The sequence below is a fragment of the Cricetulus griseus genome, chromosome 7 (genome assembly GCF_003668045.3).
Source record: "Cricetulus griseus strain 17A/GY chromosome 7, alternate assembly CriGri-PICRH-1.0, whole genome shotgun sequence".
Lineage (NCBI taxonomy): Eukaryota > Metazoa > Chordata > Mammalia > Rodentia > Cricetidae > Cricetulus > Cricetulus griseus.
The window spans coordinates 98,260,781-98,282,435 of NC_048600.1; the positions used below are offsets into that span (position 1 = coordinate 98,260,781).

The following is a 21,655-nucleotide window of genomic DNA, read 5'->3' on the forward strand; positions in this document are numbered from 1 at the left end:
AGGCCAGGCGGATCTTTATGAGTTCGAGACCAACCTGATCTACAAGAGCTAGTTATAGGACAGCCTCCAAAGCTATAGAGAAACCCTGTCTCAAAAAACCAAACCAAAACAAACAAACAAAAAAATCAAAAACAAATTCCAGCTTCAGGGAAGCCAAAAACCTTTTCTGACTCCTTGGACAACCACAGACATCACATACATAAAAATAAAATAAATCTTTTTTTTTTTTTTTTTTGCTTTTCCAGACAGGATTTCTTTGTGTAACAGCCCTTTCTTTGTGTAACAGCCCTGGTTGTCAAAGAACTCATTTTGTAGCACAGGCTAGCCTCAAACTACAGAGACCCATCTGTCTCTGCATTCTAATCTCTAAGAGATTAAAGGCATGTACTATAACTGCCTGGTAATAAAAAATAAATCTTAAGGAACAAAAGACCTCCCAGGACATTCCTAGTAGTTCCCCCACCCCTTGGCCCCACAATTAGGGACATTTCAAGGTATTATATGAATGGAAAGTCTCTTCATCTTATCTCCTAATCAGTATGAAAACTATAGTAGGGCTTCCCTAGTGAACTTATACTAGCTCTCCACCCTGTGAATGTGAGCCATATTTCAGTTAAAATTCACCTGGTCACTGCAGGTGCCTCCTTCAACCTTAACAGTTCCCACCCCCTTTAAGGTGAAACATCCTCTTTGTAAGTGGGATTGGTATTATGCATACAGAGAATTAAACAGGACCACAGAGAGAAAGGCTGAAGAAACAAGCTCTTTGTGTTTACTTGTGCAAGGAAAAACCACATGTGGGCATCTGCAGTATTTAATTTGTTTGGGTAATAGTTACAGATAAACAGGTACACGCCATATACAATGACCAATACTTTTTTATACAGTTCATATTCAGTACATCAAGACTATCTTATTTACACTCTATGTACATCAATGTCTTCCTAAAGTCAGTGCATTGTCAACAAGTTTTATACAGAAATTTACAAGGTGAATGAAGTTAATAGTTAATTTAATAAATTTTCTGCTAGTTCTTGAATTTAAAAAATTAATTACAACTGATATAACAAACACAGATCAAACAACATTAGTAGATTGTGCTACCTGCTCAACTAAAACATCTGTAAGGAAATTACTGAAAATTTTCTACTTTTTCATGGGACTTGTCCAGGTAGGAGTGGACATTTCATATATGAAAACTTTGAATCTATGAAGTATGTATGCATTTTGTGTGACTTCATTACATCACTCCTTTCAGGCCACTCCTTTCTTTTAAGTACACTCACGTTTCTGAAGGGATGTTTCCAAGTGCACTGAAACTAGACGCTGACTGGTCTCAGCTCTCAGAGCACAAACACTAACTGCACTGTTGTTCACTGCTGTGAGGAAGGGAGGGTAACAGGATCTGACAATAAATGAAAATCAACTTCCAGGGTCTTGATGAATTTTTAAGAGTCCAAAAAATAAAGTGAGAATTTCCCTTGACTACATATTAAAACACAACACAGGAAAAAATGCTGCCAGAAATAAATGACATTTATACTTTTGTTCCAGTTTTGAATAATTAGAAAAAAGAGAGGAAATAAATGTAATTTTTGATGACTAGTGAAGAAAAAAAAAAAAAAAAGTGAAGGAGCAGACATGCAAACAACCAGAGTTTGTGTCCTAAACCTAGCAGTTTCTTTAGCAATACTTACATACTATCAATGTTGGATGTATTTCTGTTTTTAAATTTCACACTCTGATGGAGTTAATTTACAGCCCGTAGAGCCATTAAAGTACAAGCACAACTGTTTGCATGTGTTCTCTCTTTTAAAGTGCAAAATGAGAAACAAAGAAAATAAAAAACAACAACAAAAACCCCCCACCACTAACAGGAAACACATATGGCTTTTGCATACCTTTCTAGAAACTATTTGTGCAACATACGCATGGGACTATGGTGCAAACCCTGGCAGCTGCCTCAGCCAGCAGTGCGACTGTGGGAGGGGACATTTCAAGTGTCCTGAAGAACCCTGCGGGAGGGCTGCCCCGCTGGACTTCTCCTGGTCGCTGCACTGAGACTGGGAAGAAGGCACATGGTCTTAGAGTGGATTGGGTTCAGACCAACCGCCATAGTTTCTTCCACCAACCACCGTTCACTGTTTCAAACAAACTCAACAAGAACAAAACCACCCCCCCCAAAAAAAAAAAGACATAGAAATAACAGGGAAATGGTTCAAAACTTTGAAAAATCTGTGTCCATACTGTGAGAATAATCGGCACCTCTGCATGATCTTGCTTTCTCCACTTGTCAATGCAATGGAGTGAAACTTCAGGAAAAAGGAGGTAGCATATCATGTCATCCCCAGACAACATTTCAACTTTTTTTTAAAAACTTTGATTCCAAGGAAACCCTTAGTATCCTGTTATGATTATTGGTAAACTCTATACTCACTAAAAGTTTGTTCATTATTTGGACAAGTACATTAATTGGTCCCAGGTGATTCGTGCCAAACCCTCTTGTTTACAGGCTAATGGTGGGATCTGCCTGAAAGTTCTCCAAGGGACAGCTTGTAAGAGACTTCAAAACAAAATTATTACTATTCTTAAAGTTGACTGCTATTTTAATTAGGATTTTTATTTTGTGCTTCAGGTCACAGGATAAAATACTGCATTTAGCCTGCTTTTCAGTGATGATTCTGCCAAATGTAGCTACAGGGAGTCACCTCGAGTACCACCAGCCCATCTAGCAGCCAGAGTGGTAGCTTTACTGTAACACACAGTACTTCTTATAGTCAGATTCGAAGTCTTCATCCATGCTGCTGGTGTCTGCCATCTTTTTGCCATCTATCTTCGGCAGAAACTGTGCACAGTCTATCCCCTGCTGCTCATAGAAAAGAATGTAGGCAGAGTCGGTGTCAATTTCATCCGGATGAAGTTCCTATAGTGATAAGAAAAGCCTTTAATTAAAAAAACAAAACAATACACAAACAAACAAAAAAACAAAACAAAACAAAAAACCACTGCTGTGTTGGCTCTTAGTCCTTTCCAGGAAGACCAATTCTCTCCAAGTCGCTAAACTAACTCTGACTGCTCGAATCAACTATCTCACACCGGGACACCCGAACTGAAAAGGAGTCTCATTCCTTTCAATCTTTGTTTTTGGGGAATATTATAACCATAGGCAAATGAATGCCCTAACCATCACCAGATTTATTATCATTATTATTTGGTGGGTAAGAGAGAGGTTTCTTTTGGGACACTGTCTCATGTAGCCCAGACACCTTAAATGCATTTCAGTAGAGAAACATGACCTTCAACTCCTAATCTTCCTGCCTCCACCTCTATATCAAAGGTGTGGCTACCATATCCAACAAACACCATCAAATTCCAATAGTTAAAAAAAAAAAATCAGCATTGGAGAGTTCAGGTCTTTGGTCAAGTCTTTCCTAATGTGTGTCACCCTGGGTTTGATGTTCCACGTGGGTGGGGTATGGGGACACACACATAAAGGACAGGACACGATATACTCAAACCCAAAAGATTGAATTCTCATTAACATTAACTAGCACCTTCTTTTTGTTTACTGTTCCTATCTTCACTCCATCCCCAGATTTCCCATCACTTTTGTTTTCTTAACACTGAAGTGCATTTATGGCATTTATGGATACCTTCACACAAACACATTATTTCCTGTTTAGCAGAAAGCTACTATTTCAGTAATGTTCTCCAAATTTGTTGGCATTCTGTTTCTAATTTTCATTTAAAAATTGAGAATATTTACCTTACAGCTGCTGTCATTGTAACAGTACCACTTGCAGTTTGGGTTTTTGGCATAAGTGACATAATGGCCCCCACCCAGAATTCCTGAATGGCACTAAAGAGAGAAGAGAGTGGTGGTATGTTAGTATTGAACAGAACTTAGCCAGGGAACAGAGAAGATCCGACCAAGAGAACACTGACCACTTAGGTAGTAAGGAAAAAAATGTGTGAAATCACCTAATGTTTTCAAAAAGCAAAATACACATACACATAGTTCACATATGTGTGTGTGCTTAAAGATAGTGTCAGTTGGGAGGTGGTAGCATATGCCTTTAATCCCAGCACTCCAGAGGCAGAGGCAGGAGTTTAAGGTCAGGATGGTCTACAGAGTGCTCCAGAATAGTCATGGCTACACAGAGAAACCTTGTCTCGAAAAATCAAAGAATAAAGACAGTGTCTTGTTATAAATCCTAGGTTGGTTTCAAACAGAGATCCTTTTGCTTCAGGTCTCAAGTACTAAGATTAGAGGCATGTGCCACCAAGTCTGGCCCTGTAACAATTATTTAGAAAGCAAAATTTCCTTAGGAAAAAAAAATTTAAACAGGGGAGAGCACAAAGTTAATTCTCTGAATCAAATTATACTAATTACATGGCCATTGTCTAAATCATACTGTGAGCTTGGAGTCTATCCAAGAGGCTAAGCTTTCTTTTTTAACTTTGTCTATCACCAAACTTAATGCTCAGCAAGTAAGCAAATTCTGAAAAAATGCCAGTTGATGAATGAATGAAGAGAAGCAAGCAAACTTCTGAGACAGGGTTTCTCTGGTAGGCCCAGCTGTGTCTGGGAACTAACTCTGTAGACCATGATGGCCTCAAACTCAGAAATCCACCTGCCTCTGCCTCCCAAGTGCTGGATTAAAAGCATGAGCCACTATGCTCAGCTTAGACTTTTTTTTTTTTTCTTCGAGGCAGGGTTTCTCTGTGGCTTTGGAGACTGTCCTGGAACTAGCTCTTGTAGACCAGGCTGGTCTCAAACTCACAGAGATCTTCCTCCTTCTGCCTCCGGAGTGCTGTGATTAAAGGCGTGCGCCACCAACGCCCAGCTGACTTTTTGTTTTTAAAGATTTATTTATTTATTATATATACAGTATCCTGCCTGCATGTATGACTGCATGCCAGAAGAGGGCACTAGAACTCATTATGAATGGTTGTGAGCCACCATGTGGTTGCTGGGAATTAAACTCAGGACCTCTCGAAGAGCAGCTAGTGCTCTTAACAGCTGAGCCCCCCAAGAATATTTTTTGAAATCTACATAATATGTGACTTACCGAAATTGCATATAGATTATAAATAGGTTTACTATGAGTATCTTCTCTTTGGTCATCAGTGATGTCTTCTTCACTATGGTTTCCAAGCTGACCATTACTATAGCCATTGCCACAAGCTTCATGCTCATAAAGGAATCCATTAGCCAAAGTGCTCTCATGATCCAGAGGAGTGACCAGCTCAGGCTGGCTGCCTCCCAACATATGTCCTCGGCTCAAGGTGTCAGCCAGTTCACATGTCTGCCCAGCCCCATTCTCTTTGCTGGCATCTAAATTCTCCTTACTACTGGACAATTTATTTTTGCTGCCAATTTGAGGCAGCCGAAGCCTTCCTTTGCTCCTGCCCAAAGTCCGTGGGCTGCTGTTAGGGCTGCTGTTTTTGCTGGAGGGACAGCTGGCTCCACTTTTTCTTGATGAAGAAGGTGAACCTGTGTAAGAGACAGGAAAAGATTTTTAAGTCCAAATGTCACAAGTTAGGTTAGATACCAAATAGTAACTCCCAACTGTACACATAAAGATAGGAATGCTGACTGCCTATTGTCACTCCTTATTTACACAGCTTGTGATGGCTATTCTTGGCTGTTAACTTGATTACATCAGGAATTAGCCAAGTGTCTGGGTACACCTGTGAGGGATTTTTTTCTTAATTATTTGAAGTGGGAAGACCCATTTCTAATTGAGAAGTGGGAAGAAAAATCTTTAATCCAGATTTTCAGGGCATTTATCCATCCATCCATCCATCCATCCATCCATCCATCCATCCATCCATCCATCCATCCATCACGGTTTTTCAAGACAAGGTTTCTCTGTGTAACAGCATTGGCTCTCCTGGAATTCCATTTGTAGACCAGGACGGCTTCAAACTCAAGAGATCGGCCTGCCTCTACTCTAGAGTACTAGAATTAAAGCCATGTGCCATCGTGCTTCCTTCAGCAGCACATATGGGATATATAGTCTCTCAGTTCTGTTCCTCTAGAGAACCCTAATACACAACTAATAAAATAGGCAAAAGTGAAAATGTAGAGTACATTGTAGGAATTACAAAATCACAGAAAGGTGATTTATATCATATTCAGCTCATAACAATGAATTTTATAAATACATTCTTGGGCTGGGTATGGTCTTGTTACTCAGGAAACTAAAGCAGAAGGATTCTAAGTTTAAGGCTAACCTGGGCTACACAGTGAGTTGCAGGCCAGCTTGTACCACCATAGCAAGATCCCATTTCAAAAGCTAAAAACAAGATGGGTGGTGGTGGTGCACACTTAATCTCAGCACTTGGGAAGCAGAGGCAGGCGGATCTCTGTCAGTTCGAGACCAGCCTGGTCTACAAGAGCTAGTTCCAGGACAGCCTCCAAAGCTACAGAGATCCTGCCTCAAACAAACAAACAAACAAACAAAGAGACACAAGGAGGATTGAAAGTTTAAGGCTAGTTTGGGCAACAGTAAGCTCAAGTTCAGGATGGGAAACTTAGTGAGATGCTACATCAAAACAAAAAAAGAGGCTGGAGATGCATTAAAGTGGGAAAGCACTGTCTAACATGTGTGAAATCCTCGATTCAATACATAGCAAAATGAAGGAAAAAACCATAAAAACTCTGAGGAATTAAAACTATACAATACTCAACCATCTATTTCACTGGAAAAAGGTTAGTCTAGCTACATGAAATTTTCCATGACTCTATGGTACATTTTTCAGAGAATGAAAGTAAAACTCACACATGGACTGAAGCTGTAGTTATGGGAAAATGGTAAAAAGAATCATATATATCAACATTCTTCACCTGTGGACCCCACAAGATCCAAATAATTACAGATCAGAATTAATAAAAAATTGCATTTTTACTGAAACAATACAGATTTCTTTCGCATGATTTCATAAATATTATAGTATAGCTATTTACATAACAGTGTAATGTCTATTATTCATATATATATACATATAATATACATATACATATACACACACACACACATATACACACATTTATTTGTGTGCATCTGATCTGTGTGGGCATACATAACATGGTGTTTATGTGTAGTCAGAGGACAACTTGTGAGAGGTCAGCTCTCTCCTATCATGTGAGTCTAGGGCCTGAATTTAGGTATCTTTATCCATTGAGCAATTCTGCTGGCTCTTCTGGAGGACCCAGGTTCAATTCCCAGTGCCCACTTGGCAGCTCACAACTGTATGTAACTCCAGTTCCAGGGAATCTGATATCATTATACCAATGTACAAAACAAACAAACAAACAAACAAACAAAAAACAAACAACAACAACAACAACAACAAAATACCTTAGAATTTCCCTGCTTTAGTTTTCTAAGAAATGTGATTACAGGTGTATGTGTTATCTCACACCTGTCTTGTACAGGGTATTATAAAAGATACAGAGATTATTTAAAATGTACAGAGAAGATATTAATAGGTTATATGCAGATATCACACCATTTTATGCACAGGACTTGAACACCCATGGTTTTTGGTATCTGTGATGGTCATCTTGTCAGCTTGGATTTGGTTGAGTTTAGAATCACCTAGGAGACACACCTCTGAGTGTGCCTGAGAGTATTTCCAGGAAGGTCTAATTAGGAAGCCAAGACCCACCATGAATGTGGACTTTAACATCTTGCTGTCTGGGGTCCTGAACTTAAAACAAAAATGGAAAAAGGAACTGGCTAAACACCAGCATTGATGTCTCTCTGCTTCATGACTGTGGATAGAGGCAACCACTAACTAACTATACATTACTAATTACTACTGCTGGTATTTCAAATCCTCTTGCCCTAACTTGGTATTTTCTTCATTTTACAAATGACAGAGGAGAATCTAGATTTAGGGAGAATATTATCTTGTGCTATAAGTCACAAAGCTAAAATACAAATTATTGGTCCAGAACAGAAGGTAGCTGGAGTTACAAAGCAAGACCATGACTCAAAAACTCAGAAGGAAAGAAGGAAGGGAGGGGAGGCAGGCAGGGAGGACCCCTCCTCTTACCTTTTGGACTACTGGTGATATTTGCACTGAGTGAAGATGGGCTCTTGCTCAGGAGCACATCGTCCTCCCCTGCTGAATTCTGGACATCCATTTTCTTCACATCTCCTCCTGAAATCCTTAGCTCAGAGATGTCATCCCCCTGAGGTGTGAGTGGTTTATGCTGGCAAAGAGCTGGGTCTCTTGGTACTAAAAAAGCACTAGGGTCAAAACTTTCACGAGGAAATTTAACAATTTTCTGTGATTTTATCCACCGTCCATTTACAAACTGAAATCGTTTAAGGTGAATAATCTGAAGAAGAAAAGGTAGGAACAATTGCATTCAAGGGTTCTGAAGAACATGCAACATTTTCACATTGTTAACTATTTCAAAAGTAAGTTTTTTTTCTGTTTGTTTTGTTTTTCAAAACAGGTTTCTCTGTGTAGCCCTGGCCATCCTGGAAATCACTTTGTAGACCAGGCTGGCCTGAAACTCAGAGATTTTTATAAAGACGTGAGCCAATATGCCCGGTCAAACTTAAGTTTTAAATAAATGCTTTTATTCCTTGTCTTATATGATGGCTATATGCATATATGCAATTAGCAAAGTCATCAAACCTGAAATTCAAAAATCTATGCATTCAATTGTATGTTAATCATACCTTATCTTTTTTTAAAAATTCCTTTTTTCTTACCTATCCAAGTTCAAGTCTGCCCCTGCCCACTTCTTCCTTTCCTTCAGTTTCTTTTCTGGAGCTAGCCAAATGAATGTTATCAATTTCTTGTATATTTATCCTTGGGAAGCTATTATGGTCAAAGAAAGGAAAATCTCCATTTCTTTTTCTTTCCATCTACAATTTTTTTTTTCTTTAAAATAGAAACAAGCTTCATTTACATGTCAATGCAAGTTCCCTCACCCTCCCGGTGTTTATATTTATTTATTTGTTTGTTTTTCAAAGACACAGAGTTTCTCTGTATTGTTCTGGAGCCTGTCCTCAAACTTGCTCTGTAGACCAGGCTGGCCTTGAACTAACAGAGATCCACCTGCCTCTGCCTCCTGAGTGCTGGGGTTAAAGGCGTGTGCCACTAATGCCTCCATTTTTCATGGAATAGTACGATGATGACACAAATCAGAGTCCTGTTAAAACATCCTAGCCCTGGGGCTAGAGAAATGGCTCAGAGGTTAAGAGCACTTATTGCTCTTGAAGAAGATCCAATTTTGGTTCCTAGTGTCCACAGGGTAGTTGTCAATCTTGGTAAACCCATTGTCAGAGGATCCAAATCTCTCTTTTGGCTTCTGGGGGCACTGTATGCACATGACACATGTGGTGCACAGACACACATGTAGGCAGAAACACCCATATATAGAATAAAAATATCCCAGTACTGGAGCCAGATGTGGTGGCACACACTTTTAATCCCAGCACTAGGGAGGCAGAGAGATGGGTCTCTCTGAATTTGAGGCCAGCTTGACCTATATAGTAAGTTTAAGGCTAGCCAGGGCTACATAGTTAAGACTGTGTCTCAAAAGGAAAAAAATCCCAGCACTAAATTGTGGAGATGGCTTAGTCACTACAATGTGTGCTAAGCAAGCTCGAGGGCTTAAGTTCAGATCCCTAGCACCCATGTAAAAAGCTGGACATGACAGATGATGGGATAGAGACGGGCAGATCTCTGGGGTCACTGACCAGTCAGCCTAGCCAAACAGATGAGCTCCACGCTTGGTGAGAGACCATGTTTCAAAAAACAAGGTGGCATGCTGGTGGGTAAATAACTTGTTATGCCAGGCAATGATGGCATACACCTTTAATCCCAGCATTTGGGAGGCAGACATAGGTGAATCTCTGTGAGTTCAAGGACAGTCTAGTCTATAGAGCTAGTTCCAGGACAGCCAGAGCTGTTACACAGAGAAACCCTGTCTCAAAAAACCAAAAACCAAAACCAAAACAACCCCCCAAAACAAAACAAACCCCCCCAAAACCAAAAAACCAAAGCAACAACAACAACAACAAAAACTTATTATAAGGCCTGATTATCTGAGTTTGATCCTTAAAACTCAAATAGAGATGCAATGAGACCCAGCTTCACTAAATTTCTTTCTGATCTCCACACCAGAATGCATGTGGCTAGCTAGTTTTATGAAAGCTTGACACAAGCTTAAAAGTTATTTGGAAGACAGCTTCTCAACTGAAATAATTGCCAGAAGGCTGAAGAGATGGCTCAGCAGTTAAGAACAGTAGCTGGTCTTCCAGAGGTCCTGGGTTCAATTCCCAGCAACCACATGGTGACTCAGAACCATCTGTATGAGATCTGGTGCCCTCTTCTGACATGCTGGGATACATGCAGACAGAACACTGTATACATCAGAAAATCTGGCTATAGCAAGCCAGTAAGCAGTACTTCTCCACAGCCTCAGAGTTCCTGCCCCGACTTCCCTGGATGATGAACTGTGATATGGAGATGAAAGCAAAATGAACCTTTTTCATTCCAAGGTGCTTCTGGTCATGGTATTTCATCACAGCAACAGAAAGCCTAAGATGTAAATTGGTACCAGGAATGAAGCATTGCTGTAAACACTTGTTTTGGGGAGGACTGTGGAAGATTTTGGAACCTTGGGCTAGAAGGTTCATTGAATGCTCTGAGTTTTATGAGCTATTAATAGGAACTCAGAAGATAAGGCCTCAAGCAAGTGCAGGTGATGGGGGAAGTAAAGACTCTATTAGGGATGTTGGTGTGATATTTTGAATTATGGACCATTCAATTAAAATCTTTGCTTTGTTGTGACACTTAATGCTGGTTAGAAGGAGCTGAGAAATTAGCTGTATTTAAAGAGACCAGTATCATGGAACATTATAAATCTGACAGTATTTCCTCAAGGTCAGCACAAAGAAGCTGAGGTTCAGAGGGGACTGTGGCTATATCTCAGGCTGCCACCCAAACTTGGTAGTGGGTCACCTGGGTGGTACTGGTTTTGAAGGCATGAAGGCTTAGCACTGTGTAGCAGGGTTAGAGTCCTGAAGACAGGCATATGCAAGCAAACATGTATATACAACACGCATCCATCTCCCCCCCCCACGTGTGTGTGTGTGTGTGTGTGTGTGTGTGTGTGTGTGTGTGTGTGTGTGTGTGTGTGAGTGTGTCTCTCTCTCTAGTAATGCTGGGTGTAGAACAGTGCACCTTTCCTTTCTGCCCTTCTTTCCTCTTGTAGGGTGTCTGTGGTACTTGTAAATGCATGAAGGGGGAGGTCAGATGACAATCTTTTTCTCCCATTTTCACTGCTGAGCACCCCAGGCTACCTGGTACACAAGTTTCCAGTGATTCTCCCATCTTCTGACAGAGGACTGTGTCTGGCTTTTATGAAGCTTCTGGGAGTCTTAAGATTCTCAGGCTGTGTTTTAAGTACTTTTACTCAACTGAGCCATCTCCACATCTCATTTTTATTTATTTACTTATTTTTGAGGCAGGGTAGCTGCCTCTGTAGCTCGGGCTAGCCTGGAACAAATGGTAAGCCTCTGATCTCAACTTCCCAAGTGCTGACATTACAGACATGGGTCTCCTGTGTCTGGTGAGAAAATAGCTTTGCAATTAATCTGTCTTTATAAATTCTGCTGATGGGGAACCAGAGGCAGGAAAGTCAACCAAATCTGAGAAAACACAGCTTTGTGCCCTGCCCTGGTATACTTGCTTGCACAGCATTGTGCAAGCCATTATACTCTTCACTGGTCATGGAAGCTCCTGAACTGACTGCTTTCCTAAAGCCTAAGTATGTGCTAGCCTAAAGCTTCCTCTTTTGTGGGGCTAAGAAGGGCTTTTATACCCTTTTAGAATTCAAATTCACCAGGTTATAATCCATTGACAGTATTTCTCAAGTTTCACTAGACTGCAGTTACTGTCCTACATCACTTTCTCTCCTTCAAGGCTCTAGACTCAGTAACAGGATCTAGCATATATTTTTAGAACAATTAATTTCTCTGTTAAACACATAAAAATCTTGCATAGAAAAGTTCATTCATAGCTGGGTGGTGGTGCACACCTTTAATCCCAGCATTTGGGAGGCAGAGGCAGGTGAATCTCTGTGATTTCGAGGCCAGCCTGATCTAAAAAGCAGTTTCCAGGACAGGCTCCAAAGCTACACAGGGAAAGCTTGTCTTAGAAAACAAACAAACAAAAACCCAAAAAAACCCCACCCCAAGTTCATTTATTCATTCATCCATTCTTTTTCTTTTTTAAAGAAAAGACTGTTGGGTTTTTGTTTTTGTTTTTTTTTTTGGTTTTGTGAGACAGGATCTCTCTGTGTAGTTTTGGAGCCTATGCTGGCCCTCACTCTGGAGATCAGGCTGGCCTCGAACTCACAGCGATCCGCCTGCCTCTGCCTCCAGAGTGCTGGGATTAAAGGCGTGCGCCACCAACACCCAGACAAGACTGTTGTTTTTAATTACAAGCATGTGTTTGTGCATCTCTGTGCATATATGTGTATAAGAGTGCAGGTATCTGAGGAGGCTAGAGGTGTTACTTCTCCCTTGGAACCAAAATCAGGTTCACTGAGCCATCTCTTCAGCTCCCAATCGCCTCTCCTTTACTTTTTCCTTTCCTTTTCTTTCCTTTTTTGAGTCAAGGTCTTACTTTGTAGTGGCAGGTTGGCATGGAACTCACTATGTTGCCCAAGCTTGCCTTAAGGTTTTGGTGATCGTCCTGTCTCAGCCTCCTAAATTCTGGGATCACAGGTACATGCCATTATATCCAGGTATAAAAAAAGTTTTAAACACAGCTGTAGGAAGTATCTTATCTTCAACAATAGCTCTAAAAATCCTGTTAATGATTTCTCTCATTTACACAAGACTACTCTCATAGAGGCAAGGCTATTAACATACCAGAATTGGAGGAAGCCTCCAGAGATCCAGCTTCTTAGTTGCCAAACAGTGAGTTTTACACTTGGAGCAGTAGTACATCTCATTTTCCCCCAGCTCCTCCTCACTGGTGAAGGCACGGAGACAACTGTCCAGGTTGATGGGTTCAGCCTGTGCTCGCCGACTCTGCTCCACACTTTCATGCTCCTCTACAACCTACAAGAGGAAACAGAATGAACTGGAATTGTGTAGAGGGCATTTAAAATAAACACGAGACATGTAGCATCATCTCAGTCACTCACTTGCTCTTACACAACTGATATGAGTGTGGGGGGAATACAACCCGAACTCAGAGTTTCTGAGCAACACAACACATGTATGTATTCACAAACATCCTATCAATGACACTCTGGACTAAATGCCTATTTATACAACCAGATTTGTCTCATGTAGCTCAGGCTGGCCTTGAATTCACTATGTAACTGAGGATGACCTCGAACTTCTGATCCTTCTGTTTAACTGAATAGAAATCTTCTCAGAACTGAAACATTCTTTCTAAGAAGCTTAAGAGATAGCTCAGCCATTAAGAGCACTGGCTGCTCTTTGAGAAGAACTGGGATCAATTTCCAGTGTCCACTTGATGCACAACTACTATCTGTAATTCCAGGTCCAGGGGGTCTCATGTCCTCTTCTGGCCACCGAAGGCATTGTACACGTGTATACAGATCCATATGCAGGCAAAACATCCTCACTACTTTAGGAAGAAAGATAGCATTAGAATACTCACATATGACAGTTAGGAGAAATAATACCAAAATATCTGGATGAAATAAGAAAAGATCTAGAAAAGCTTATAAGAAAATAATACAGTTTGGGCGATTGGTGGCGCACACCTTTAATCCCAGAATTTGGGAGGCATAGGCAGGTGGATCTTTGTGAATTTCAGGACAGCAAGGACACACAGAGAAACCCTGTCTTGAAACTTCCACCCTCCCTAAAAGAATACAATATACTAGGAATTAAATCCTAATATACAACTCATTTGCCTATCAGCATATGTAACAGACTTGTCAGAGTACTAGGTGTCATCATTATATGTTTCATGACTCCATGTTTTGGAGGAGGTTATAGGAGGGTAAAGTGGATTAAATCCCTCACGAAGGCTAGGCACGTACTCTACCACTGAGTTGCTTCAGTTCAATGAAAGTACTTCTATCTGTGATGGCAACAAAATGAAGAGCAAGCTTCAAAAGAGCATACATTTGTTGATACAATCTCTAATTTCTGACCAAAACTTTGGGGTCCAGGTAACCAGTATGATAAGCTTTGGGACAAGAAGGAGTTAAGTATGAGAATGGAGAGAGCAAAGGCTGGGAGTGTCAATCAGCAGTAGTGTTTGCCTAGGGTGTTTTGAGGCTCTGGCTTCAATCTCTAGCATCATAAAGAAAAAAGCCAAGCACAAACAGAAAACATAAAGGGAATAGGGAGGGGTGTAGTAGGACAGAGAGGAATGAGAGAAGGAAGGCCCAAGAAAGCAATTGTGAAAGATTTTCTCACCCAATCTCATATCATGCACACAGCCCCACACGCAATCAACAGTCATGGAGATGAGACTTGTTTGTCTCTACTATGTATGAGAAGGTATGTCATCAGTGCTATGAAGGTCAGCTGAGGCTTCACATATGAATACTGGTATTTTTATTCCCAGGAAGATCTGGGACTACAATCCCAACAATTATTGCTTCTTCCTGTCAAAGATCCCAGTGTTTACTGCCCCACTATTACCCTCCTCCACAGGTGAACTGCTTATCATCACCTGAGGCAATTTCCTATCTGTTAGCTTTACTCTTGGGAACACTGGACTGCTTGGATTATGAACTGGCACATTTTAGCCCATTTCATTTAGTGCAGGTTTCAAGTGAGACCTTTTCCCTACAGAGGAGGTAGCTGAGTCACAGGCTGTCAAATATGCCAATAAACTATCAAGGTTGGAGGTCATTAGGCAATGAAAGGGCTTTTGGTTTGGGTTTTTTGTTTGTTTGTTTGTTTGTTTTTTGGATTCTTGTTTTGGTTTAACTAAACAGGGTTTCTGTGTAGCCATGGCTGTCCTGGAGCTCACTCTATAGACCAGGCTGACCTTGAACCCAGAGATATGCCAGGCTTCCTGAATTGGAACTAAAGGCATGTCCAATACCGCCACCACCAGGCTAAAAGGGAATTTTGTTTGGATCATTGACAGAAAAAAAAATGGCAGTAATAAAGAATTAACAATGGGCTGGAGAGATGGCTCAGTGGTTTGAGAGCATTGTCTGCTCTTCCAGAGGACCCAGGTTCAATTCCCAGTACCCCCATGGCAGCTCACAACTGTCTATAGCTCTAGTTCAAGGCCTTCTGACACCCTCACAGACATACATGGAAGCAGAATATCAATGAACATAAAAATAGAGCACTCAGTCCATCTCTGTTTGTGACAGGGACTTGCTATGTGATTCAGGTGGGCACTGACCACCATTCCCAAGTGGCTTCACACTCCTGATTCTCCTGTTTTAACTTCCTGAGTGCTGGTATTATGAGTATGTGCTACTGTGGTCAGCTCTCTCAGGATCCTTTGAGCTGGTCACCTTAAGGAAAAGTGGATATGCTGCCGAAACAGTGGCTGGAATGTACACACCTAATATCTTAGCATTCAGGAGGCTAAAGTAGAAGGATCACCACAGTTAAGACCAATCTGGGCTTATATAGGGAGATCAGGTCTTAACAAAACAAAACATGTATCAGGTTGGGAAGATGGTTCAGTTAGTAAAGTGCTGGCCATGTGTTCACATGAGAACTTGAGTTCAATTCCTAAAAAAAACGAAAACAAAAACCTGAGTGTGGTGACATGTGCTTGTAAGCTCAAGTGCTGGGAAGGCAGAAGGACAGATCCTTGGGACTTCATAGCAAACTAGCCGAGTATAATTGGTGAATTTCAGATCAATAAATGAGAGACCCTGTCTCAAAGCAAAATGACAAAATAAAACCAAGGTAGACAGCTACTGAGGAATCACACTTCAAGTTGAGTCCTAGACCCCACATGAACTTACACATGTAAAACCACCCTCTATCAGGGCTGTCAGCTTTGCAAAAAAGAAGTGTGTAAAACATAGTAATGTCTTTCTTTGCATAACTAGTGAAATTTTATGTCTATTTACTTAATCAGAGATGCTTTATGGCATGCTACGATATGGTAGTAAAGAATCCTGTTTTATTTTATTTTAACTCCTATGGGCTATAAAGCTAGATGGTGACTGAAAGACGGATAAAAACATTTTTGTGAACTGACAATAATAAAGTTTATCAATACAATTTCCCTTAATGATAAGTATTCCTTTTACTCCGTGGGATCCATGGTTAGATCCTCTACTACTACTACTATTCAAACAATGTATTATTTATAAACATCCTCTTTCAAATTATAAATAGATTTTTTTTTTTTTGAGACAGGGCTTCTGTGTGCAACAGCCCTGGCTGTCCTGGAACTCTCTCTGTAGATCAGACTGGCCTTGAACTCACAAATATCCACTTGCCTCTGCTTCCTGAGTGCTGGATTTAAAGACATGTGCTCCCATGCCCAGCTAAAATCTTTTCTATACTTTTGTTTTTGTTTTATTTTTAATTATGTGTATGTGTGTGCCTGTGTGGAGGAATGTGCATGTATGAGTACAGTTGCCTGAGGAGTCCAAGAGTGTGTTGGATCTCCTGGAGTTGGAGTTAGGTAGTTCACAACCACCCCCCAGTGACAGATGAGCCGCCTGGGTCCTCTGAAATAGCAGTGCATGTTCATAACCGCTGAACCATCTCTATAGTCTCATATGTATAACATAAATATTAATTAAAAATTTTAATAATTTTTGAGACAGAATCTCTTGGGGTAGCCCTGGCTGTCCTGGAACTCGCTCTATAGACCAGGATGTCCTTGAACTAACAGAGATCCACCTACCTCAGCACACTTTCCTTACTATGTAAGATCATGATTTTTTGTCTTAGCTTCCACACTGCTGGAATTACAGGCACCTGCCACTATGTCTGGTTTATATAGTGCTAGGGATCAAAGCTAGGGCTTCAAACATACCATTCAAGCTTTCTACGAACTGAGTTACATCCACAGCCCCTATTATTGGGTGTTAAAAAGCCTGGATGATGGAGCTGGAGAGATGGCTCAGTGTTTAAGAGCACTGGTTGCTTTCCCAGAGGACTTGTGTTCACTTCACAGCAACCACATGGCAGCTAACAACTGTCTGTAACTCCAGTTCCAGAGGATCCTGACACTCTCACACAAGCATGCATGCAGAAAACACCAATCAACGCTCATAAAATAAGAACAAATAAATTATATTAGAAAAAAAAGCCTAGATGATCCCCAGGGGCTTGGGGTGTAGACTTCAAACTTATAGCTGTTTGCCAGAGGCAGACAGATCTATGAGTCTAAGGCTAGCCTAGTCTACAGAGTGAATTTCAGGACACCCAGGGCTACACAGAGAAACCCAAACCCTAACCAAGCTGGGTGGTGGTGCCACACACTTTTAATCCCAGCACTCAGGAGGCAGAGGCAGGCGGATCTCTGTGAGTTCGAGGCCAGCCCGGTTTCCAGAGCGAGTTCCAGGATAGGCTCCAAAGCTACACAGAGAAACCCTGTCTCGAAAAACCAAAAGCAAAACCAAACAAAAAACCACTGCTACTTGTATAAATCATTCCTCTTCTCCCAAATACCTGTTGTAGGAGGTCTTGAGGAGCTTGAAAGAAGGGAGTTGAAAGTGGATATGATCAAAATATATTGTATACACCCATAAAATTACCAATAGTAAAAAAGTACTAAATTTTTTTTATAAAATTAAAAACTTGGTATCTTGCTATATAATAAAAATCAGTAATCATTATTTTTAGTGACTACATAATAATTTACATTATTACTACATAATAATAAAAAACTTTATTTAACCATACTTCTAATATTCAAAAACACATTTCTAATATTTACTATTTTTAAAAAACGATATATTTATAAACAGGATACTATTTCCCAAGGAACATTCCTGTGTATCATACCATTTAAAGTGACTCTCTAACTAAATAGGGCAGGAACTACATTTAGTAAGAGCCCAGAACAATCATGTTTGCATTCCCTAGCAAGACACGATATTTCAATAGCTCCAGAGTTCCCACTGTGTACACTGACTGTGGAAGTGGGTGAGAATGACAGATTATGTGCAGGTGCTTCTTGAAAGTGGATGTTCTTTTTAGACTGCACCACAGGCTTGTTAAAAGGGGAAGAGGTACAGGGAAGCTAAATAATTCCCTACCTTTGATAGGACTGCCTTGTTAGAATAATGTCCTGTTATAATTTAAGCTGACAAAGACTTAGAAGTCTATCAATTACCAAAATTTTCCTGCTTCAAAGAAAGAATGACTAAGTTTCTGAAATTCCTTGCTACAATGAGCATGACCTAGAATATCTTTTCAGATTTTCCTTAGCTTTTAGTCTAATGGAATTGTTCTTCCTCTGTCCCTAGTTTTTTTTTTTTTTTTTTTTTTTGGTTTTTCGAGATAGGGTTTCTCTGTGTAGCTTTGGAGCCTATCCTGGCACTCGCTCTGGAGACTAGGCTGGCCTTGAACTCACAGAGTGCTGGGATTAAAGGTGTGCGCCATCAACGCCAGGCCTTGTTTTGTTTTTTGTTTTTTAAGACAAAAGTTTCTCGCTGGGCCGTGGTGGCTCAAGCCTTTAATCCCAGCACTCCAGAATAAGAGGCAGGTGGATCTTTGTGACTTTGAGACCAGCCTAGTCCACAAGACCTAGTTCCAGGACAGCCTCCAAAGCCTCAGAGAAACCCAAAAAACAAAAAACAAAAACAAAAGACAGGATTTCTCTGTGTAGCCCTGGCTGTCCTAGAACTCACTCTGTAGACCAGGCTGTCCTGGAACTAACAGAGATCTGCCTGTCTCTCTCTCCCAAGTGCTGGGGCTGCAGGTGTACACCACCACAACCCAGCTCTGCCCCTATTTTGAGACAAGGTCTCAGACAACCCTGACTTGCCTTGAACTTGCTGTGTATTCAATCTAGGCTTTGAATGCTAATCCCTCTGCTTCCATCTCTTGAGTGGTAGAGTTAGAGGTGTGTATTACCATGTCCAGCCAAGCCTAGGGATCTTTTGTTTGGCAAGAGTCTACAGTATGCCAGTGTAGTACACACTTTTAATCCCAGCACTGGGAACATTTATGAGTTCAAGGCCAGCAAGGTCTACAGAGCTAGTTTCAGGAAAGTCAGGGTTACACAAAAAAACTCTGTCTCAAAAACAAAAAGAGAGTCCACAGTATATCCATCCTTAGCTACAAAGAGCTAGCTAGGTTTTCGATGGTATATTTGGGGATCCAAACAGGGAAGTAGGCCTGGAGCTGGTAGTCCTCCCCATTTATCAACAGCATAAAAAGTCAGAAGTGAAGCTGGTGAGATGGCTCAGAAAATAAGGGGGCTTGTTGCCAAACCAGAGGACCTGAGTTTAACCCTGAGACTCATATGGCAGGAGGGAACTACTCTCTCAAGTTGTTCTCTGACATCTACATACATATGTCCTGTCAATGAAGAAATAATGTAATAAAAATAAAAAGCCAGAAAGTCAGTCACTATTATTAACTTACCTAAAGGAAATGTTATTTATTTATTTATTTATTTATTTATTTATTTATTCATTTGGTTTTCTGAGACAAGGTTCCTCTATATAATAGTGCTGGGTGTCCTAGAATTTGCTCTGAAGACCATGCTGGCCTCAAACTCAGAGAGATGCGCCTGCTTCTGCTTCCTGAGTGCTGGCACTAAAGAGGTGCATCACACTGCTTGACAAGGGAATGCTTTTTATAAATAAAGGAAATTTCTGACAAATTAAGAGGCATATAGGGGCTGGAGAGATGGCTCAGAGGTTAAGAGCACTGACTGCTCTTCCAGAGGTCCTGAGTTCAATCCCCAGCAACTACATGGTAGCTCGAAACCATCTGTAATGAGATCTGGTGCCCTTTTCTGGAATGCAGGCAGAAAACTGTATGCATAACAAAAAATAAAAAAATCTTTTTTTTTTTTTTAAAGAGGCATATAATAAACATACTACAATTTGTTAGAAACTCCTTTGATTCTGTTTACTTCTCCACTAAACTCTTTCTGGGTTTTCCTTTTCTTTTCAGATGCTGGGGACTTAATCTATGGCCCTGACCATGATGGGAAATGTTCTGTTATTGAGCACTATCTCCAGCCTACTAGTCTTTTAAAAAAGTGTTGTGAATCAGACAGATGGATAGCTTTAATCCAGCAGAGGCAGTCTGTCTATCTCTGTGACTACAAGGCTAAGTAAGCAACTTACATAGTGAGAACCTGACTCAAACAAACAAACAAACACACACAAATCACAAAAATTTTTTTTTTTTTTGAGATAAGGGTCATCACTATGTGGTTCCAGCTTGTCTGGAACTCTTGACAATCCTCCTGCCTTATCTTGAGTGGTGGGATTACATATGTATATTACCTGTCATCATCATCATAATAATAATTATAATAGTAAAAATAATTTACGTGTTAAGTGTTTCTCTGTTTGAGTTTCTGCACAGAGGCTATAAGAGGGCACCAGATCCCCTGGAGCTGGAGTTACAAGGGGTTGTGAACCACTTGATGTGGGTGTTGGGAACCAAACCCTGGTTCCCAGTGAGAGCCATAAATACTCTTAACTGCTGAGTCATCTCTTTAGCCCCTATAACTTCATTTTAAAATCTTAAAAATAAAAACAAAAAAAAATGTTTATTTTTGTTATGCGTATTGATTGGCCCTAATAACAACTGATTGTAGAAATTGGGGGTAAAAAAACTCAAGCAAACATGTAAGTATATCAAGTCCAAAGCGAGTGCCACTAGTTGTTTTTTGGGCTTTAGTTTAATTGTTATGATACAGTTAAACTGGGAAACATTTCCCATTTAAACCCCATCGTGTTATTCACCCTCCCACCAGCACTCACTCTTTCCTGTGATGTTTGATAGCGGAGGTGAAGGGCTGTAGGGTCCCAATCCACAGCAATACAGGCATTTCCAATGAAAGCTCTGTCTTCTCCACAATCAATTTTACAGCCTCTGCAAAATCTAAGAGAAAGCATTCATAAGCGAATAAACAATAAAGAATTAAAATGTTCTCAACTAGAAATACTCTTTAATCATGTATACATATCTAAGATATGTATATATTTTACCTTTATAAAATACACACACACACACACACACACACACACACACACGAAATACTCCTTAATATTTCTTCTCTCTTTGTAATTTGTCAAATTTTAACTTTAGAACCTCATAAATGCAGTAATAAAAGTTAATAATAATTTCAGGAATCATGTTTACAACTTCAAGTCTTTGGTTTTAAAAATCACTAACAGCTGTTAACATTTAGAAAGACAGAAGTTCTATGGCAAGTAAAATGATACAGAAACCAGCTACCATTTGACATAAACTGACTTGAAAGAAATTATAACTTCATTTCTACAATACTGTGAGTAAGCTTATCTCTTTTAAAATAGCACCTTAAGTAAATATGCACACAAATTTATGGAGGCAGGTGCAAGGGCATGGCTCTAATACCTATTAGACTTCCTTTGTGATTATGTCTATTATAATTTCCTAGAAACTGACTTCAGATACTGTCCCTGCTTTAATAGCAATGACCCATGAAACTCTTGTAAAACCCCAGGAAAGAT

General features: G+C 40.3%; 1 protein-coding gene across 1 annotated transcript in view; it reads right to left on the minus strand.

Moving 5' to 3' along the window:
• Positions 1-750: 750 nt before the first annotated feature.
• Positions 751-21,655, minus strand: part of Usp32 (ubiquitin specific peptidase 32) — a 122,016-nt gene continuing 101,111 nt past the window's right edge. Inside the window, exons 29-34 of the mRNA XM_027426392.2 lie at positions 20,921-21,041; positions 12,915-13,106; positions 8,068-8,356; positions 5,073-5,497; positions 3,767-3,859; positions 751-2,923 (exon numbers count right to left, since the gene is read on the minus strand). Coding sequence (XP_027282193.1) covers positions 2,750-2,923; positions 3,767-3,859; positions 5,073-5,497; positions 8,068-8,356; positions 12,915-13,106; positions 20,921-21,041 — 1,294 coding nt within the window. The 3' untranslated portion in view covers positions 751-2,749. The remainder of the gene's footprint in view (positions 2,924-3,766; positions 3,860-5,072; positions 5,498-8,067; positions 8,357-12,914; positions 13,107-20,920; positions 21,042-21,655) is intronic.